Source organism: Rhodamnia argentea, chromosome 6 (assembly GCF_020921035.1).
Source record: "Rhodamnia argentea isolate NSW1041297 chromosome 6, ASM2092103v1, whole genome shotgun sequence".
Lineage (NCBI taxonomy): Eukaryota > Viridiplantae > Streptophyta > Magnoliopsida > Myrtales > Myrtaceae > Rhodamnia > Rhodamnia argentea.
This window is the reverse complement of record NC_063155.1, coordinates 23,387,998-23,408,809: the sequence shown is the minus strand read 5'-3', so window position 1 is coordinate 23,408,809 and position 20,812 is coordinate 23,387,998. Positions and strand designations below refer to the sequence as shown.

The 20,812-nt window shown below is 43.4% G+C and overlaps 4 protein-coding genes and 1 long non-coding RNA gene across 5 annotated transcripts; 2 read left to right on the top strand and 3 right to left on the bottom strand.

The window, feature by feature from the left end:
* Positions 1 to 817: 817 nt before the first annotated feature.
* Positions 818 to 3,696, bottom strand: LOC115753233 (probable polyamine transporter At3g13620). Its single transcript, XM_030691763.2, has one exon. The coding sequence runs from the start codon at positions 3,290 to 3,292 to the stop codon at positions 1,868 to 1,870; it is 1,425 nt and encodes a 474-aa protein (XP_030547623.1). The 5' UTR covers positions 3,293 to 3,696; the 3' UTR covers positions 818 to 1,867.
* Positions 3,697 to 4,375: 679 nt separating this feature from the next.
* LOC115753211 (probable polyamine transporter At3g13620) lies at positions 4,376 to 5,813 on the bottom strand. Its single transcript, XM_048281462.1, has 2 exons — positions 5,315 to 5,813; positions 4,376 to 5,273 (listed from the first exon to the last, which is right to left on the bottom strand). Exons 1-2 carry the CDS (start codon positions 5,772 to 5,774, stop codon positions 4,378 to 4,380), a joined length of 1,356 nt encoding a protein of 451 aa, XP_048137419.1. The 5' UTR covers positions 5,775 to 5,813; the 3' UTR covers positions 4,376 to 4,377.
* Positions 5,814 to 8,541: 2,728 nt separating this feature from the next.
* Positions 8,542 to 10,943, top strand: LOC115753212 (phytoene synthase 2, chloroplastic-like). Its single transcript, XM_030691734.2, has 6 exons — positions 8,542 to 9,013; positions 9,159 to 9,209; positions 9,487 to 9,659; positions 9,867 to 10,102; positions 10,210 to 10,402; positions 10,576 to 10,943. Exons 1-6 carry the CDS (start codon positions 8,686 to 8,688, stop codon positions 10,726 to 10,728), a joined length of 1,134 nt encoding a protein of 377 aa, XP_030547594.1. The 5' UTR covers positions 8,542 to 8,685; the 3' UTR covers positions 10,729 to 10,943.
* Positions 10,944 to 11,616: 673 nt separating this feature from the next.
* On the top strand, positions 11,617 to 18,475 carry LOC125315563. Its single transcript, XR_007198738.1, has 3 exons — positions 11,617 to 11,869; positions 15,206 to 15,208; positions 18,464 to 18,475. It is a non-coding gene; the product is annotated as an uncharacterized LOC125315563 (long non-coding RNA).
* On the bottom strand, positions 11,878 to 18,503 carry LOC115753202 (serine/threonine-protein phosphatase PP2A-2 catalytic subunit). The gene is made up of 11 exons (XM_030691726.2): positions 18,191 to 18,503; positions 16,459 to 16,515; positions 15,658 to 15,741; positions 15,107 to 15,178; positions 14,296 to 14,367; positions 14,006 to 14,046; positions 13,117 to 13,183; positions 12,792 to 12,983; positions 12,579 to 12,668; positions 12,390 to 12,497; positions 11,878 to 12,306 (listed from the first exon to the last, which is right to left on the bottom strand). Exons 1-11 carry the CDS (start codon positions 18,281 to 18,283, stop codon positions 12,241 to 12,243), a joined length of 942 nt encoding a protein of 313 aa, XP_030547586.1. The 5' UTR covers positions 18,284 to 18,503; the 3' UTR covers positions 11,878 to 12,240.
* Positions 18,504 to 20,812: the final 2,309 nt, after the last annotated feature.

Genomic DNA, 20,812 nt, shown 5'->3' with positions numbered 1-20,812 from the left:
AGAGCCATTTTGCCAAAATGGCAAGAAATAAAGATGAGGAGAAGCGTGGGACCACGATTAATAATAGGCCGGCGCACTCTCTAACTAGAAACACATGGACCATGATCAGCTGTTCTATGCCCAATTTAGTGACATTCGAACAAATCTTGAATCCGACGTGGGGCTTCAATAATTCCTGCATCCAAACTTGTCCTTTCGCTCCAGACCCACCAAATGTCCACGCTTTATTGTCGGAATAATTACGCAAATAATTTTTTGGACTTTGGTGCAAAGTGTAGTTTTTATCGCCGAATTTTTAATTTGTTCAATTTGATCCTTGAACTTCAGTCCAATTTACACTGTCATTCTCACACTTTTAATTTGTTCAATGTGGTAACTGAATTTTTAATAAACGTTTGATCTAGTCCCTGGACTACATGAAAAATTCAATTTAATTTAATAACTCGAAGTAACAAAGGACAACATTGAACATTTTTACGTAGTTCAATGATTAAATTGAACATTGGACTAAAGTTCGAGGATCACATCGAACAAATTAAAAGTCTTAAGGACCGCATTGCGAATTGAACTAAAATTTAAGAACCATATTAAATAAATTAAAAATTCAAAAATAATATTGCACGTTGGGCCACAAGCTCATGGATCATTCGTGCTTTTCCTCTTTGTTTTCCTACATGGTCGACAAGAACATTCGAATTAAACCATCCATCAAACTCCGGTCTCTCCTGGAGGGGTATGAAGGAGGCCATTAGTACTGTTCATTGTGCTCTACATTTTTTCTGCTCGTTTAACCAAAGGAACAATCTTTTCTGTCCACGTTGTTACTAGGAACACTGAGTTATGCACAGACTGTTGCGTAAATCACCTGTTACGCCCTGATTCTCAGTACTGTAAATGCCAAAGTCTTCCGGATTATCTAGGCTAGGTTGTTGAGTTGTTCTTGCTTAATGAACAGTTTAGAGACGCATCTCGTTGTCGTCGGTCTCCGACTCGGCGCTTAGGCGAGCCATATCTTCCACGTACGCTACAAATTTTTCCTTGTTCTCAGATTACCTGGTCTGTCGAAATGCAGTCGAAAAGAAAAAGTTGCCATGTCCAGGGTCTACTTCTTGAATAGGCCGTCGTAAGCTCTTGTAGATTTCTGATCATCTCTCGCCGTGATGGGCTCGCCCTTCGATATCCCTACGGCGATGTACATTTTCGATTCACAAAATGTCAGTTGGAAGAGGCTGATCAACTCGTAGAGGGAGGCTTCGTACTTGATTAACTACTGCCATCATCATATGTTCATAGTAAAACTTGCTTGAGTTGGATTCCAACCTTCGAGCCAAAATGAAAGGAAAGGAAAAAGGGACTCGCTTGAGTTGGGATTACCAGAAGTCAAGAGAGCACCAAGAGGAAAATCATTTTTACCGCCAAGGATTCGAATTCGATATGATGTGAGCAATTTAGAATCAAATTCACCAAGAAATTTCTGCTACTGTCTGTCTTCTTCCTCATCAAAATTTTGCCCCTGCTTTCTACACCTTTCACACACACCGCAGCACCACTCCGTCGAACAATGTTTGGTCCATCAAGTCGAATTCATAGCACCGCCTTCTCAGATCTCTGACACAAGAGAAAGTATGTAACATCCATTTTCACTTAGAAACATGTTCAGGTTTGGTAACATGATACTTTCGGACAGGGCTTCCTATAACAATGGATTCTGATTGCTCTATCTGCAAAACTATTCGAAGGAGGAAAAAATTTCACTGGTCTCAATCCTGATCTTAGTCGTCCAGAAAATGCGATCCGAACTATATTGTGCTTTCCTTCTTCGGGGGCTTGAACTTACAACCTTACAATATATGTGCTAGAGTTCCGGTTACTCCTCGTCGTCCAACTTTTCACCAACATCATGGAATTGGAACCAGGACTTTGATTTGCAGATCTTCATGAAGTAGTACCAAAAGATCGCGAAGATGGTCATCACGGCACTCAGTATATATACAGTTTTAGAAGCCACGGTCATCACATAAACCAAAAAGCAAGACGGAATCAAGCACATGATCACCAGTCCCGGCATCGCCATCGGCACTTTGAACGGCCTCTTAACTGCAGGCAATTTCTTCCGCAACCAAAGAAATGATGCAAACTCCAGCAGCATTCCCAAACTGTACAAGAAATTCACCGTCGAAATCAGTTCCGTGAAGTCTAGGTAAGAAACCGCCAGCGCAATCAATGTGGAGATCAAAATCCCCACCCAGGGGGTGTTGAACCACGCGGACCGGAACCCAAATGACCGGGGCAAAAATGCCAAGTCCGCCATCCCCAAAAGTTGATACACGCAGCTACTCAGCTGTGCTTCAAAGAGTCCCACGACCGATAGGACCGCACCAATTTCGATCCAGATCTTGAGCCACTCGCCGGCGATCAACTCCCCGGCATCGGCAAAGTACCCATCTACCCAATCCTCTTGATCCAGAGGGATCGCCCCAATTGCAGCCAAAAGAGGCACCAGATAAGCCAAGCAAGCAAGCAGACCAGCAGAGAAGAGTGCCTTAGGGTATGTCCTCTGGGGGTCCTCAACTTCCCCAGCTAAAGTACTTGCACTGTCCCAGAAATTCAAGTTCCAAAAGAGGATGTTGAAGAAAAGCGTCCAGTCCTTAGCCACGCCCACCTCACCCAGGCTGATCCACCTTTTAGGATCAATCTTGGGAATCGCAAACAATGTCAGCACAACAAAAGGCGAGAGAGATACAACACCCAAACCAACTGCAGTGTAGCCGACAATGCTCAAACCAGTGTAATTCATGAAGGACAACACCGAAGTGAACAAGAAGATGGCGACGTACCGGGGCACGCCCGAGGCGAAAACCGAGATCATCAGCTTGAGGTAGTCCATGCAGAGGGCAGGGTAGGAGGCCAGGTTGATGACCCCGCAGAGGAACTTCCAGGAGCCAAGCAGGGATCCCCAGAAGGGTCCGAATGCCCGGTGGGCCCAGATGACGTAGCCGCCATTGCCGGGGAAGGCGGCGGCGAGCTCCGCCGTGACGAGGGCCTCGGGGACGCTCCAGACGAAGGGGAAGGCGATGAAGCCCAGGATGGCGAAGAGCGGCCCGGCGGCTCCCACGGCGGACTCCTCACCGTAGGGACCGCCGGAGACCTCGAAGTAGATGAGGAAGACGAGGGGGAGGAGGGCTAGTTTCTTGGAGGCGGCGGCGGTGGGGGCGGCCGGGGGAACGGGTGTATCGAGAAGCGAGGCTGTCGGAGAGGGATCGGAAGTCTCCAATGCCTCGGCGGACGCCATGATTGGTCTGGATTCTGGAAGCAAGTAAGGAGATCCCAGGAGCCAGAGAAAAGGAGGTAAATGGAATTCCAGAGTCACGACTCGACGTTCAACGGACGCATCGATCTGACCTACGGGTCAAAACTCCCAATTCTCCTTTCATCCTTACCGTGTCACTTGTCAGGTTGGTGATTCCGGTTGGTACACTCCTCTCCCTGCATTGTCGAAAACTCCATTTCTATCGGATGTTCTTTTCTTACTTTGACAGGACCAGTGTCCGAAAGGGAGGTGTACCATAAAGACAAAAGTCATCCTTGATTCATTCAATCAGTCTCTGCATTATCCTATCTCGCAGATTCATCCTCCATTTTCGCGGCACTCGGGACTCAGAGAAGAGAAGAGGGTAAACATACAAATAATCCTTGAATTTTGATTCAATATGTAATGTGATCCTCGAATTATAAATTTACTCAATGTGATCCATAATCTTTAGCCCAATATGTAATATTATACCTGAATTTTTTTAATTCGTTCAGTGTGGTCCTTAGACTATTGATACATATTCAATTTAGTCCTCGAACTGTATGAAAATTTACAGTATTATCCTTAAATTTGAATCAATAGAAGGGCGATATTGGACGTTTTCTTACTGCCCAAGAACTAAATTAAACGTGCATCAAAATTGAGGAATTATATCGGACAAATTAAAATTTCATGGACGATATTGCTCATTAAATTTAAAATTCAGAGAGCACATTTAATAATTATAAAGATCGAGGACCACGTTACAAATAAGGACAAAGTTGAGAGACTATTTATATCAAAATGGACCCAGCGATTTGTCTACTTCTAAAATCAGACCCCAAGAAATGGCAGGGGATTTCGTCCCATCGCGTGCCACCCATGTGCTCCTTCAGTGCGGTCTTTGGGATCTTGGACAAATCGCAGGTGGATCTAATAGTTGTTCCAAAAGTCGGAAAATCATCCTTCCAAAGTACCACTTTGGGAAAAGAAAAATTGAAATTGAAACAACTAGGAGAACTCAAGATGACATTTTTTTTTTTTTCATTGTGATTTTGACGTTTTTCTTGGCATGAAGCTGTGTTTTAGTCTGATGCGACTTCAACAGCGCTGATGCTGAACTTGAAAATCTTCCTGGACTTGCAGGACTTCATCAAGAAGAACCACCCAATGCCGCCCACCGTCATCAGTCCACTCACCAAGTACACCACCTTGGTCGCGAGCACCATTATCACCACCAAGAACGCGGACGGTATCAGGCACATGACCATCAGCCCCGGCACGCCCAGCGGTACCCGGTACGGCCGCTTCAGCGACGGGAGCTTCCTCCTCAGCCACACGAACGCCGCGAACTCGAGCAGCATCCCGAGGCTGTACAAGAAGTTCGCCGATGAGACGATGTCGGTGAAGTCCATGTAGGAGACGGCGATGCTGATGAGGGAGGACAGCATGATCCCCACCCAGGGAGTGCCGAACCATTCAGACCTCGCGGCAAAGAACTCGGGCAAGATCCCGATGTCCGCCATGCCGAGGACCTGGTAAGCGCTGCTGCTGAGCTGGGCCTCGAAGAGCCCCACCGCCGACAGCACCGCGCCGACCTCGATCCAGACCTTGAGCCATTTACCTGCGATCATCTCGGCCGCAACTGCATGGAACCCGGACTCCCAATCGCTCTGGTGCACCGAGACGGCACCCGTCACGGCGAACAGAGGAATCAAATAAGAGACACAAGTGAAAATCACCGCCACAAGAAGGGCTAATGGGAGATTCCTCCGTGGCCGGTCCACTTCTCCGGCGACGGTGCTCACATTGTCCCAGAAGTTCAAGTTCCAGAACAGGGTGTTGAAGAACAAGTTCCAATCTTTCTTGACACCCTTTTGGCCCAAGCTCACCCACCTGTGAGGCCTAATCTTGGGGATGGCGATGAGGGACATTAATAAGAAGGGCATCAGAGAAACGACGCCGAGCACGATCGCTGCGACCCCAACGATGTTCAGGCCGGTGTAGTTGAGGACGGAGAGAGACAGGTTCGAGAACAGGAGGGCGAGGTATCGGGGCCAGCCCGACTCGAACGCTGAGAAGATCTTCTCCAAGTAGTTGATGCAGAGAACGGGGAAGGCGGCGATGTTGATGACGCCGCTGAGGAACTTCCAGGTGCCCATGAGGGAGCCGAAGAAGGGGCCAAAGGCGCGGTCGGCCCAGATGACGAAGCCACCGTTGCCGGGGAACGCGGTGGAGAGCTCGGCGGTGATGAGGGCCTCCGGGACGCTCCATATGAAGGGGAAGATGGAGAAGCCCAGGAGGGCCAGCAAGGGCCCCGCGGCTTGCACAGCGGGCTCTTCGCCGTAGGGCCCGCCAGCGACCTCGAAGTAGATGAGGAAGATGAGCGGGACGAGGGTGAGCTTCTTGGAGGCCGAGGCGGCGGGAGCGGTCGTAACGGGGAGTTCAGGCGACGCGTTGCGCGGTGCGGGTTCTTGGGCATTGGGAGGCTTGTGAGGTGACGAGGGTGGTCGTCGGAGGTTTTGGGAGGAGTGGATTTCGGGGCTCATCGCAAAAGCGGCGGCGGCGGCGGCGGCGGCGGCGGCGGCGGCGGCGGGCGGTGAATGCACAGGAACGGTTTGGTGTTCAATAATTCATCGATGATGGCCACGTTGCTGAAACTCGAGGAGTGCTAACTGCTAAGTGAAAAGCAGCAAAAGATGTCTCTCCGTGTCCCATGCGTGGACAGGGAGGTGGCATGGGACAGGACAGGACCCCGGGTCCACGTGCCAGAGCAGTTTAATATACAAGAAAATCTATTCAAACACAGCCATCGCTGTCTTCGGCAGTCGCGCACGCGACGAAGGAAGGAGAGGGAAAGCGAAGCGCAGGGATGATTCATCAAATTGAGTTTGAGCACGAGGAAGGAGAGCCGAAATGAAAACGATGAGCTTTGGGAGTCAGTCAACAATGGTCAGCCTATGCCTCAGCATTCAAAAGCTCGAATCATGGGCACAACTTTTTTCAATTCAGACAAATTAAGAGGTTCAGAAAAAAAGAAGAAGACGGTAACCAAAAGGAAAAGCTTCAAAAGCCAAAATGGATCTTCCAAGGGAAATGTGGGGCTTTGATCCGGACCGGCCCGAAATAGCCCGGTTCTCGTTATTTTGGGCCGAAGTACAGCCTTTGGTTTTGGGCCAGTTTCTCGGGCCTGGATGTCATGGGCCCGAGAATGTTCAGGCCGGGCCATTTTTTCAAATAACAAAACCGGCCCGCCCGACCCGGGGCTCAGCTCTATCAACATCAAGGGGCACGTCGGTTAATTAATGAGTCTCCTGAATACTCTTCAAGATCGGCTCATTTCTGACTAGGATGATGCGACTTGATCATTTTTGCCTTTCGAGTGGATTTTTATACAATGATCGCAAGCATTCAACTCATTTCCCATTCGTAAGTCAGCAAAACCAAAAAACCAAAAACAAAAGTAGTATTTGAGCTAAAAAGATAAGTAACTAAAGAAAAATTCGAGCTAGAGAAACCCCGCATATTGAAATTCTCATATCGTTGTTCTTCTTAGGTGGCCAAACTCGCCATGTAATTAGTAGCAGCGGCAAGCATTCCCTTAAAAGCTCGATCCCAGTCTCTTAAATGAATTGGGACATAAGGGTTCGCAGCAAACTTGTTCGTAGCACTTGAAGACAAGAACGGCCCGGCGCCGAGTGTCACCTTTCCTCATGGTCGGCAATGTTCTGCACTCCCGTTGCTCTCTCTCTCTCTCCCTCCCTCCCTCCCGGCCACTCGCCTTGTCAGTCCTCATGATAGTACACATGTTTCGCTAGTGCTGACGAAACATCACCGTTGGTCCAATGATAATATCCTGGGATTCGAGTCATTTTCTCTTCAATTTCCGAGCAAAATCAAAGTTTTACCTATTCCAGCATCTAGCCGGATTGATGCTGTTTGTAAGCTCCTTTCGACCCAAAAGCATAGTCCAAAAGGACTGAGATGGTTTATGTGTTGGGTCTGTAACGAAATTAGAACTCATTTTCCCCATAATTACCAAATATTTTGTTATGGGGACAAAGTTAGATCCGAAAAGGGACCTCCTCCTTTTTAATTCCTAAGCACAAGGAAAAAGGACAAGAAATACGTGGCAATCCAGTCATAACCGATCATGCCTATAAAGGGGACAAAGGGATCTTTTCGATTATGAGCAAAAAGGTTCAGTCCCAAGGGACAGCTGTCCTGTCTCTTTGTGCTTCCCCAATACTTTAATCCCCATTTGGAACTTTCAGACAACTTACGATCGCCCAAAGCTGATGCTTGCAATGATGAAACAGACGGGTTCAAAGTATATAGACAAAGATTAAAAATGGTATCTTTTTGGGTTAATATTCTCTCATTGATGCCGCAAGAACAAGACAGAGCTACGAGTTGTGCTGCCAACTCCGAATGCTCCTCCGTACCAGACGAAATCCGCATCTTCTGAGAACAAGATTACACCACCTGAACTCGAGTTAAAAAGAATAATTTGGTGGAAAAGCGTTTCCGGTTCTTGGTATGCTCTCGTTGAAAAACATTTACAGCCCAAATCTGAGCATGTTAATATATTTAGTTAGATTTATCTTCACTCTCGAAAACTTAAGCCAATGAGTTATGGGTCAACTACGATACCTTAACTGTCTTACATCACACCAATTCTCTGACGGGAGATTTCTCTGACACGACTCACACTTGCATCCTAACGCATATGGTTCCGTTGCATTGTGATAATAGAACCGAGTTTCGGCAATATTCACTCTTAATTAGTGATGTTCTTCATTTTCCTGTTTCTGTTTTTCCCCGTAAGAAAGAGCTTCACGGCTCTATTCTAGACAGACAGGAACAGGCTGAACTTACAAGGTAAAGCCACTGGTCGTGAAAGCATCAAGGATCAAATTGACTGTTTCCCTATATTCTCACGTTTGTGGCCAACAGTTCAATCTCCCAGCTGGTGTAATTATTGATAGCTCAGCTCACTCCATTTTGTCAGCAACTGAAGAACAAGTCCAGGAGTTGGCCTTGTTGATCGAAAGGAACAATGCTTATCCTTTAAAAACAACTGCTGGAAACAATGGCCCTGAGATATTATTAATATTGTGCCTCTTCCAGCGTCCCTTCTTGTATGCCAAATTGGCTTCTGTGAAGTCTGCAATATATGCGAGTATCGACCATCATTGTCACTTCATTCGTGCTTTTCGGAGCGACGCGATAGGCAGGAGGGGTTTACAAGGATAAGGGATATGCTCATGCTTGTGTTCTGTGCATACATTTAGGTTAGGCTAGTTTGAATCAGGCTCTTTTCCTGAGTCGGCAACTCTTCTTTGCATTTTTCCTAATCCTCTTCCAAGAAGTTATTTGAGTGTTCAAGCCAAATGGGTTCGACGTGTTCTCCAGTACCAAAGCCTTTCCACACGGTGATTATCGGCAGGCCAAGGACTCGGAAATATGGCGTTTTGGTAAGAGCCCAAGTGACGGTCGCTCCTAAGAGTTCCGGCCTTCACACTCTTCCTGAGCTGCCAAAGCAAGTGATTTCTCTCAATGATCTGCAGTTGGTTGAGATTGTCGAAAAGCAGTCTCAGACTGGCAGCCTTTTCCCAGATGGTGAGCACCGGAAGCCGCAGTTTCATCCAGCTTTTCTTGATGAGGCCTACGAAAGGTGTCGGAAGCTATGCGCTGAATACGCTAAAACATTTTATCTAGGTGGCTATCTCTGAATCTTCCAAACGGACATTGCTTTTTCAACAGATGACATTTGATCCTAATGTTGTTGATCGTTTCACCTTTTTCTTTGTGCGAATTATGACAGGATTGGCAGTTGATTTTTCATGAATGTCCCTTGATGCAGGAACTCTATTGATGACAGAGGAAAGGCAGAAGGCCATATGGGCAATATACGGTAAGGACTGATAATTAACAAGATTGTCATGTCTCATTATGCACCTAGAATTTGATTTTATCGATCGATGCGACTGTGAGCGCTTTGTACAGTAGCTAGACCTAGACACCAAAGTCATTTACTTGAATTTAAGAGTCGTCTCGACACGGAACTTTCTAACACTCTTAGCCGAGAACAATCCACAAAAATGGGTTCCTCCTTTCTGAGGTTACAAAAGATCATCCTGGGACATGTGATCATTCCTTTGTCACTGAGAAGGATTGTTTTTTGCTTGCAGTATGGTGCAGAAGAACGGACGAATTGGTCGATGGTCCCAACGCCACCTACATGAGCTCCGCCGTTCTCGATCAGTGGGAAGAGCGTCTTCAGGACGTATTTGACGGACGCCCTTATGATATGCTCGACACCGCGCTTACAGACACCGTGTTCAAATTCCCTATAGACATTAAGGTAATGATTTTTTCTGCACATTACCTCAACAACTTAGGCGTAATTAGCAAACGAACCATCGTATTGTCAAAGAGATCGACGTCTTATTACCTGCTTTAATGTCCTGGTTAGAGATGACTAAAACGGGAGGTCTGTCAAAACAACTGGCATGGAACTTTCAGGGAATGAGTTGAACTGACGCAAAATGTGGTGCGTTGCTTTTGGCAGCCCTTCAGGGACATGATTGAGGGGATGAGAATGGACACTAGAAAATGCCGCTACGAGAACTTTCGGGAGCTTTATCTCTACTGCTACTACGTCGCTGGAACGGTTGGCCTAATGAGTGTTCCGGTGATGGGAATCGCACCAGATTCTTCCAGTTCCACTCAGAGCATATACAATGCGGCTCTATATTTGGGTATCGGAAATCAACTAACCAACATTCTCCGGGACGTCGGGGAGGAGTAAGTGTTGTACCACCTGGATCATATAGTCTAACTTCGCTTGCCTAGTTTGTATTATCCTCATCGATGAAACCTGCTCATATCCATACGCTTTTCATCTGTTTCAGTGCCCTGAGGGGCAGGGTTTACCTTCCTCAGGATGAGCTTGCGCAGTTTGGGTTAAGCGACAAGGATGTTTTCTCAAGAAAGGTGACTGATAGCTGGAGGGAGTTCATGAAACAGCAGATCACCAGGGCAAGATTTTATTTCAACATGGCCGAGGAAGGAGCTTCTAATCTCAACAAGGCCAGCCGGTGGCCGGTAAGTTTTTTCCTAGGATATACTGCTCTTACCGGTAACACGATAATAGGGAAAATTCATGCCTTGATCATAAGAAACACGAAATCGAAATTCCAACATCGGGGAACACGATTCATTACCACGGACATCAAACTTACTAATCAACTATGTTTCTAAGTAATGTGAACTCGCAGGTGTGGTCATCGTTAATGATATACCGCCAGATCCTGGACGAGATTGAGGAGAATGACTACGACAACTTGACGAAGAGAGCTTATGTCGGGAGGACTAAGAAGCTTCTTACTTTGCCTCTGGCATACAGTAGAGCGTTCTCAGGGCCTACCTAGCGTGCACATACTTGTCTACGCAAAATCCGGGGTGGCTTTCTTTCCGAATCGCAGGAATGTTGATAGATCAAGATGATCCCCTTCAGAAATCTCACGGGAGGCTTTTGTGTATGATTGTCGATTTCAATTCCAGATGACATACAGAAGAGAGCTCTCCAAAGACTTGCATAAATTCTTGTAATTACAGTGTGTGAGAGAGCTTATCCACATGAAATGAAAATATTTTCGTGGTCGTCATTTGGCCTTTCAATGTTTTTAAATGTTTTCGCACTCAAATGATCGAGAAAATTGTCAAAAAAAGTCATGAATCTTTTATACTTTTGTCAATTCAATCCTAAACCTCTTTAGTTTGCTGATTCAATCTTAAACCTTTTTAACCTTTGGCCAAATCAGTCATATTAGCCAAATAACCGAGGTGGACACCGGCCATCCTACGTAGCACCGTCAACGCTGACGAGATTAATTTTTACTAAAATTTTAATATTTATTCGAATACTTATACCTTTTTTTTTCCTCTTTTCCTTTTTTTTTTTCCTCCTTCAAGCATCAAGTGAGGTGAGGGCAGCCCTCGCCTCACAACAAAGGTAAAGAAAAAAGAACAAAGAAAAATAAATAAAAACATTCAAAAAATTATTTACATTAGTGCCGACGGTACGACATAGGAATGACGGCGTCCGCATCAAAAATTTCCGGCCAATAAGACTAAATTGGCGAAAGACGAAGCTTAAGGACTCAATCGGCAAATTTAAAAAATTTATAACTGAATTAACAAAAGCGTAAAAGATTTAAAACTTTTATGACAATTTTTTCCAAATGGTCAATGGAAAGTCATGAAATTGAAGTGATCGACGGCTAGCAGTCACACGAAAGTGACGAAATTTGTGCTGAAATCTAAGTCCACTGAGATCACTCTCAACATTTCATCTCACTCCCTCCCAGTGAGTAGATGGAGCCCAGAATCCAATACAGGCTGTACGGCAGGCTTACTTTTCAGCATCTAATTTCACAAACCCGATGCTCATCACACAAGTCTCCGCAATTGATCTCATTAACGCATTCATCTCTCGTTATACACACAGTTGATCGAGTCCGCAGCACGATTCGTGCAAAAGATAGGCTATCCAGGACAGAACCAGACGACGTCACCCATTATAAGAGAAGTCAAGTCATCCCTCTACAAGCTCCGACGTCCTCTAGTGTAAATTCTACAGAACGACAAAAAGGGAGAAAGAAGAAAAATATAATGAGAACTACAAAAAAGAAAACTTAGGGTGCCACATTGTTCCCTGGAAATGCTACATATGCCACTCTTCGACAGCCTCTAACGCACAATTCTCACAGAAACTTGAAATCTAAAGGCACTGATACAAAATGTGAGCCCCTGCTGCGGCATCTTCTCCAACCTCCAAGATGCATGCGTGTCATCGCGCCAAAAGACAATCAAGAACACCCTAGTATATGAAAGCCCACGAGCGAAGACCACGATAAGCTTAGCTTCTCAATGCAAATATGTCACAGGAAGTAATCAGGTGTTCTACGGGTTACATCCGGCTCTCCTCTCCTAGGAGCAGGCTCAAACTGCAAAATCACAGACCAAGTCTTCAGGATATTAACTCAATAGAGAGAGAAGAAGAAGAAGAAGAAGAAGGGGGAGGAGAGACCTGAATGAATGTGTGCTCTTTACAATCATCTACTTCGAGGATGGATGCCATGTTTCCACAACGATAACAATAGTTAGGCGCACTGAATATGGTGACCACTTTTTGTTCCTGTCAAGAGAACATGCTATCAATCGCATAACCTCTCCATTCTACCCAACAGCTAAGAATCACAAACTAGATAAGACGTACATGGCTCCAGTTATAACCTTCCATAACCAACTGATGAGCTCTAGCAATGAGCTTCAAATTGTTGGAGTGATTAAATTGCTCGGATATATCCTGCCATAATAATCAGGGAGGGCACTGCTTAGAAAGCTTTAGCAAAGTATAGATCACAGGAGTCCATTCTCCAGACTAAGGCAAGGAAAAGGAAAAAAGCTATTAAAAAAAAAAAAAACCAACCTGGCCAAAGGTATATCCAGCTCCTCTGGGTGAGATACCCCAACCACAACGGTCATCAGGGTCGGACCACAATAGATCGCACATGGGCCCCTCATGAGGAACTTCTTGCACACGATCAAAATTCCGAATGTTGTCAAGGGTTTCGATAGATGGTGACAATCCACCATGTAGGCAAAATATTTCCGACTCAACCTTCAATAAAAGAGAAGCAATAGCTCATAAGACCATAGATAATTTTACTCTTATGCCAATATTTTAGTAGAGGGATGAAGGATCTTGTTCTACAAGTCAACATATTTGACTATAAACAAAAGATCAGACTGACCAGTGCTGTCAGCGGAAAGTAGTCAAAGAGATCGGTAAAAATCTTCCAGACATTAGCATTGCCATATCTGCATGAAGAAAATGGAATTCCTGTTACAAGCTCTTTGAAGGGAGACAGTCGAAAAGAAAGTAAATGACTATATGGCAGCAGCATGCAGTTTTCAGGCACACAAGAGAATGAATCTATGCATCCGTGCAACTTCTTGAAAAGTAAAAAAAAAGAGCAATTTGTCTCATTGAAAGTTTAACTTGCCTCCACTAAAACAACCTCATTCAACACATGCTCGCAACTAAGATTAGCTTTTATAATGATAGAAATCGCCTTGGGAAATATTATATAACGCGCCAAAAAGGATCGGTTATGAAGCGAACTCTAGTGCACAAAATACATAAAAAAACACAAGAAAACCTGCAGCAATCCAGACCAGATATTTAAATTCAAACAAACACGAGACATCAAGACCGACTAGTAAAATCAATCAAGATATTACCAGTACCTTGTTCACCTTTCAACTAATACCAACATTGATTCAAGCTTCCTAGCACATCTGAGGACAGAATTGCGCTTTTCCATTTTACTCACTGCTATGGACTAAAGTTGAGAAAACAAAGAACATAAACAGAAACATCACTAGGTCAAAAATTAGTACACCGCTTAAAGGAAAAAGTTCATGGAACAATAGTTACCATCAGCCATAGTATCCATCTGAATTACAACAAGGATTGCTAATTCTCACGAGGATAAAGCTTTCAATTGTTGTAAACTTCACCAAAGTGAATGCCAAAATAAAGACAGATTAAGAAACCCTATACGGCAGCACTTCCAGAAGAACTACAAATAAAAGTTAAAACAGCCAGGGAACTCAAAAGAGGAACAGACAATTACTCACTTTCGAAGGCATTCATCATAAAACCCATAAACTTGAGTGATCTGCAATGCAAAGTACAAGACATAGATCAGAACCAGAAGCCTCATGCTAGATATATGAAATACCATAAAAGACATAAAAATTTGGAAGCTGCTGCAAATGCAGCCACGAGAATGGAAGGAACAGAACAATAAAAGCCTTAGCACATTGCATACAGCTGAGAAATTGTCTGGAGTTACTGAAACAAAAAAGTAGACATAGAAACCCTAATAAAATTGAAATAACATTGAGTGATAGTATACAATTATTACCTGACGGCTTTCGTGATTTCCTCTTAAAATGGTAATTCGCTGTGGATATCGCACTTTCAGAGCGACCAGGAGCTGAATAAACAACTCAATCTTAGAATAACACGGACAGCCTTATCACTTGCAACACAACCTCAATGTGAACGTGACAGATTGTCTAAACTTAAAGAGCTCCAAACAATATTCCACCACAACATACTTAGCTGACACGTAGATTTTTCCTACCCAGCATAACTTTCAATTATATATGAACACACTTGTTTTCCCAAAGGGACTTATCAAATATCTCAACCTAATAAAGTACAAGCAAATGTCCCAGCAATCATGGGGTTGCAGGATGGACAAAGGGTACTGAAATAAGTAATGCCCCTCTTAGGAGAAAATTTGGGTATTTTTCCCAAAGAAAAAACCTGTTCTATAATTCCCAGGCCATGCTTAGTTAGTTTTCTTTTTTGACGACTTATTTTGATCCAACTGTATCACTCAAAATAACTAGTCAATGAAAAAAGTTTTATTACCGATAACAATTTATGTCTAAACATTTTCGTGAATGATGAAAATACTTTTTGTTTGTTAATTTTTATAAGCGATATAAATAATAATTTTCAAAAAAATATTTTCCCAGTCTGTCATTTTCCGCGAAACAAACGGAGCCTTCATGTTGTTTTTACCCTCTAAAACAGATAGGATCCACTTAAAGAAGCAGAAACCATTCCAAAAAGAGAAAGAGTTCAAATAAAATGATAAGTTTCTCAATTCTGCTGCACTCCACTTATTCAATAAAACACTCAAACGAAGAACTAAAAGTACTTACTGTAACAGTTTCGACCGAATAATATCCACGATCAACATAATCTCCCATAAATAAGTAATTCGTATCCGGGCACTGCAGGAGTAGACAATAGAGATGAAGGTTGTAGTTGCCTATCTTGAATTTATTGGACACACTGACCAGTGACCATAGTTTTCACTAAAGAAGCAGGAAATTAAAGCAAATGTACATGGGTTTGGCAAAGACGAGCCATCAAACATACTGGACCTTTTCTCTCGTCAACATAAACACAGTGACATAGGTATGTGGGTCATAATCCAGGGGGAAGCATTTCAAAGAATCAAAATCTCAAAACAAGGTCTATTCAAATTCAGATACAGACTTGACACTTCATAGAAGCATGCCATGGATCAAAGTACCCACCAGCCAACATGCACATAGAGGTAACCAAACAGCAGAGCAGTAATTAGTGGCTACTGACATGGGTAGATAAAAGTAATGACTTGTCTCTTGGAAAGCAATTAATTTGGCAAAATTGTAATGAGCAAAGCCGAGGACATACGGCAGATACAACCCACTAGGAAAGCATATACCTTTCCTCCAATGCGGAAAAGCTCTGCAAGATCATGAAATTGCCCATGAATATCACCACATATTGTGACAGGGCTTTTTACAGGCTGCAACACATGAAAAAAGAAAACATTTACACCAACTGCATCTTGAAAGATTAATGAGCCCATCAGATTTTGGCAGAAATTCAGCATTATAGTTAGGTTGGAGACAACTTAGATTTGATTCAAACAAAAATACAGAATACCCATTTAAAGGCTGAATCAAACTAATTTTAATATTTTCAGCTATAGTAAGCTGCTTCTATGAAATCAACATGAATAGTAAAAGGTTGGATACATGGAGAAGATAAACAAAATCGAGTCAGTCAGTAGACAATTATCAAATATTAATATTATCCCAATTCCAATATGTCTATGCAGGCAGTTTATATTCCCAATTTTAAAAGCAATGTAGCAGCAAACACTTGCCGAAACTTCCAAGTATCCCTACTCACTGCCAAGAATTAGTAATTGTCAGCCCAATTAGGATCTTATGAAGAATAAGAGAGAATCCGTCTTTTGGTTCCCAGACAACCATCAACGCTCAAAAGGTTTGCCTGGGTAACCAAAGTTAATTTTATTCGCTCGACCTCAAGGGTCAAAACATGACTTTGGTTACAAAATCAGCACCCAGAAATTAAAACTGCAGTTTACCATTAATGGAGAAGTGAATTAAGTACCCGAGGGGTAGAGAAAAATTCCAAGGTATTAGGTTGAATTCGATCATGAAAAGGTACATCCAAAGCAAAGTGTTGCAAACCAATATACATATAGAAGGAATACCTGAACATTGCTCTCCTCCATTAATATTTCTTTAGCCTTCTCGCATAGAACCCTTACCTGTGCAACGACATGTCATCAATATTAGCCGCTGTAGTTCTAGTAAAAGTATGCTTGTGGTTACATTCCAACACAAATTAAGCATTATTCTGTATTCCAAACAACCATCAGGTCAATTTTGCAGTGGAAGTGTTGTAAAAAAAACTACTTACGATTTCGAGAGAAAAGATCACTACCTAGATCACCAGAAAAAAGCCAAAGCTAAATGAAGCTTATAAGTTTAACACTGTTTCTTCCCAAAAATGACTTAATTGCTGCATCCCTCTCAAGAGGACAAGCAGAACATTACCCAGACCCACAGCAGCTTATCCTATCCATCTCCTCTTTGTGAAATGAAGAACCCAATATGCTGAGCAACAACTTGAACCATCGATAACTCCATTGGACCATAAGCAAGATAACAGCAGATTCTCCAAACTATTTGGTGGGTGATACAGACAGCATACTAATCAAACCAAGTACACTATGCAACGAGAGCAATTATTTAGCACGTAATTGCCAATGAGATGATTAGTATTCTTGTAACAACATTAGTGAAGAAAGGGCATTTGAAACATGCATTAAATGTAGATCATTAAGACCCTATTTTGGGGGCTTCATTCCCAAACTTTTGTCCTAGCTCATTTTTTCAGCTGGCATCATATTACTGGGCAAGATATCATAGCAGGCAAAAACAATAAGACAGTTCATATTCAGAGATCGAAGCTCAGAAAAGGAGCTTTTGGCAAGTAATTACCGGTAAACAAGTGAATACAAGGGTAGGGAGAAAAGAGGAAAATTTTATTTCGTGTAAGAAACCTGCAGATTAGCACAGGATAAAAATAAAGGCGCGGACGAACAAAAGCCAATCTTATGGCAACAAAGAGGAAGCTGCCCCAAACCTGAGCTAAGATGAAGATTCTAGGAATTCTCAGGATAAGGAAATATGTAAGAAAATACACCTTGCCAACAGCACACCAGAGTTCGACCGAAAAAAAAAAAAAAAAAAAAAGAAACAGCACCGCAGAGAAACTGCTAATGCTAGCTGGGCAGTAATGGTTGGACCAAAGTCTCCTTAGACTAAACCACTCTAGAGGGTATTAATTTAAAATCAACAAGTTGACTTATGCTCCCGGACCATTGGCAGGTCAACAGAGTACAACAATCACACACAATAAACAGAGAATAGCTCCTAAAAGGTAAAAGCCATGTATCTCCGTTTCCTATAAACAGAAATGAACCTTGAGAAACGAGTTCCGAGTGAATCTTAGCCCAATACCAAATAAGATTACATGCCAAAAAAAAAAAAAAACAAATTGGACCCAGTAGAAACCAGTTACCATTTTCACTATGCCTACTAATGGATCCACCTCGAGAATGAAAACCCAGCAGATCCAACCTTAAAAGGTCAAAACCCCATAAATTCAGCCAATCTAACGGATCAAATCCAATTGAGCTAATCAATAAACCGAAGAAGAATAAAAAAAAAGCTACAAATCGACCCTGATCCGCGTAATTACTCAAGCACAATCACCAGACGTCCCTCGAAACAAATTGTCCAAAACACATAACGTCAACGAAAATGGCAAAGAACACGAGAAAGGGCTGAGGGTCTTGTTCGGACAAGCAATCGACGGCGCACGAGCACGAGAAACGAGGGAGGGAAGAAAGAAAAAGAAGAAGAAGAAGGAAATACCTCTTGCTCCGACAATGGTTTGCACTGCATGAGCTGAGAAATCTGCTCATCGAGGTTGCCATGTGAATTGGAAGGAACCGAATCCAAGCTCATCTTCTCCCACTTCCAACTCCCCCAACCTCAGATCTACGGATCGCCCCCCAACGAAACTCCCCCGCCAAACCCTAATTTCGCCCACAAACCCCCCCAAAAATTTCACCTCCTCTTGGGCTTCTTCTTGTTCCTCCTCCCAATCGCTAGCCAGCGACAACACGAAGAGAGAGACAGAGAGAGAGAGAGGGGGGGAAGAAGAAATCAATGTTTAGAGAGCTCCTCCGCTTTTTTTTTTTCTGTCTTTTTCTTTTTTTTCTTTTTCTTTTTACTATTTTTTTTTTTAAGTTCCGGTGTTAATGATGAGAACTTGGTAAGTATTTTCCTTCGTTCCGTTTGGCTTCGTTTCGAACGACCCACCACTGCGTAGCGCGTGAAGTAACAGTTCCAACCGAAAATGGCAGTTCGGGGACGCGTGGCAGGCCTTGGTTGGTTAGTGTCTCCGTTTGTTTAGCGCGTGCGTGGGAATTGTCTGGGCTTGCGGGTGGGAATTGCTTTCCTCTCCACAACAGAAATATGGTTAAATTTTCCCTTTTTTTTTTTAATCTTTCCTGCCTATAATTGAGTATTTCTCGAAGTGAACTTGGGCGGCCTAAGCCTCTTACCTATGCTATCAAGTTCTTTCCCATCTTAAAATACTTTTTATTATCCATCATGATTAATGCCTAAATATTTTTTTAAACGATATAAGTAATATTTTTAATTTATTTATTTTTATAAAAATATATGAAGGCGAGTTTTAAGAAATAAAAAAGGTTCGACTTTATGGAGAGAAAAACAAGCGGAAATATAAATAGCAGAGAAGTGAGAGAGGGACGGGCAAAATGATGGTGACCGTGGATCTATCGAACAGCGATTCTTGCAATAGTGCTTGAACAGGTGCACAACAACTTGGATTGTAAGGAATGATTCTCGATTCTCTTGCTTTGATACTAACCGAAATCGTCCTTAATCCTTTAGTAAGCGTGTGCTGTTTTAATATTATAATACATATAACGAGCGTACATAGAAGACCGAAAGAAAACACAAGTGCATGTAAAACAACCAAGCAGGCACGACGCCTAAAGATATGGCCTTTTAGGAGTCGCTAACCTGAATCACATGCCTCGAATATCACACATGGACCACACAAGGCCGAAAACATATGGTTCATACACACATATATATACGTGTGTGTGCGCGCGCCAATTAATTACATCATCTCTTATAAATCGAAAACACAAAAAACACTAGGAGGAAAACAAAGGAAGACTCTATTCTCAGGTACTAAGTCAGCATCGTCTCGTGCTCCAACGCCAAGCTCATGTATTTCACAGTGCCACTGTCCCCTCATGTTCCATATCAAAAGGTTGTGGAAGGAGTCGGCGAAGCTAGTTGTCTGAAAAGGGTGTCCACAAGCAAGAATGAGCAAGAGCTCCGCAAATAAACCTCTATTCAATGACTAAATAGTCTAATATATCAATCAATCAAACAAAACACAAACACATTGAGGGCCCTTCCACCGTCTCATGGCCGAACACTCAGGAAGGCCACATCATTAGCTCGTACTCAATCATCCACAAACTATCCCATCCGTCTTTGATTTCAGATTACCCAAGATCACATTCCCATAAGTAAAAGGGTGAAGTGGACAAGCAGGACCATATTGGGTAACAACCCATTTATACTCTCAAGGCCACATGCCTCACTCAGGTTCTAACGCAATAGATTAAACAACCAATTCAGCGTGCACCTCCAACTCATCCCACACGCCGGCCCTCGAGGACTTGGCCGAACCTCGCCCCTCCAAAAGCTCCAATTCCATGAAAATCTTGATGATCAACCACTAAATTTTCGTTACCCACAGTTCACCGAGCCTAGATTAGCAAGTAGAATTGACTTCCAAGATCGTCTACCCCCTCATGCAACCGTAACGCTCCATTGAAATACCCATTGTCAAAGCCCCCGTTTCGCACAAGATCGAGCAACAATTAGACCGTCTAGTATCATGGTTAGAGGAATATAATTGCCTGAAAAAGTCGCACGAAGAAGTGCGAGCTAGAATGACGAAGAACTAAGCTCGATCCTTTCCTTCCTCTTCTCAGCACCGCGCGGTTTTGTGGCGGGAGCAGCGAGCAAGTCGGCGAGACTGAGAGCAGGAGGGAGGCGAGGTTGAGTGATTGAGGCCGACGGCTCGTGGATCCGAACAAGAGGGATGCACGGGAGGGAGAAGCGGCGTCGTTGGCTTGAGGGAGGGGAGAGCACGGGCGGAGAAAATGAAGGAGGTCAGTTGGGGGGCTGTCCACCAAAAAATAAGAGGGAAAAGTGAGAAGAGAAAAAGGGGTAGGGGTATATATAGAGAGATTTGGATCGTCTAACATTGGAATTTCAGTAACATGCGTGACATTATTCAAATGAGGCCATCCAAATGAAAATGGACAATTTGATTTGAGCCACATCATGTGTTGAAAGGGAGGGAAAAATATGAGAGGAAATTTTTTTTGGGTTTGAAAAATTTTGAATCCCAAACATGGCTCAAATCAGGCCGTTAAT

Excerpts from the sequence above, each read along its gene's own strand:
- LOC115753233 (XM_030691763.2), bottom strand. The coding sequence starts at position 3,292 with ATGGCGTCCGCCGAGGCATTGGAGACTTCCGATCCCTCTCCGACAGCC.
- LOC115753211 (XM_048281462.1), bottom strand. The coding sequence starts at position 5,774 with ATGCCCAAGAACCCGCACCGCGCAACGCGTCGCCTGAACTCCCCGTTA. Across the intron at positions 5,274-5,314 it reads CTCCTGTTCTCGAACCTGTC|TCGCAGCGATCGTGCTCGGC; the intron begins TCTCTCCGTCCT and ends ACATCGTTGGGG.
- LOC115753212 (XM_030691734.2), top strand. The coding sequence starts at position 8,686 with ATGGGTTCGACGTGTTCTCCAGTACCAAAGCCTTTCCACACGGTGATT. Across the intron at positions 9,014-9,158 it reads CGCTAAAACATTTTATCTAG|GAACTCTATTGATGACAGAG; the intron begins GTGGCTATCTCT and ends CCCTTGATGCAG. Across the intron at positions 9,660-9,866 it reads AATTCCCTATAGACATTAAG|CCCTTCAGGGACATGATTGA; the intron begins GTAATGATTTTT and ends TGCTTTTGGCAG.
- LOC115753202 (XM_030691726.2), bottom strand. The coding sequence starts at position 18,283 with ATGAGCTTGGATTCGGTTCCTTCCAATTCACATGGCAACCTCGATGAG. Across the intron at positions 13,184-14,005 it reads TATGATGAATGCCTTCGAAA|ATATGGCAATGCTAATGTCT; the intron begins GTGAGTAATTGT and ends TTCTTCATGCAG. Across the intron at positions 12,498-12,578 it reads AAGGTTATAACTGGAGCCAT|GAACAAAAAGTGGTCACCAT; the intron begins GTACGTCTTATC and ends TTCTCTTGACAG.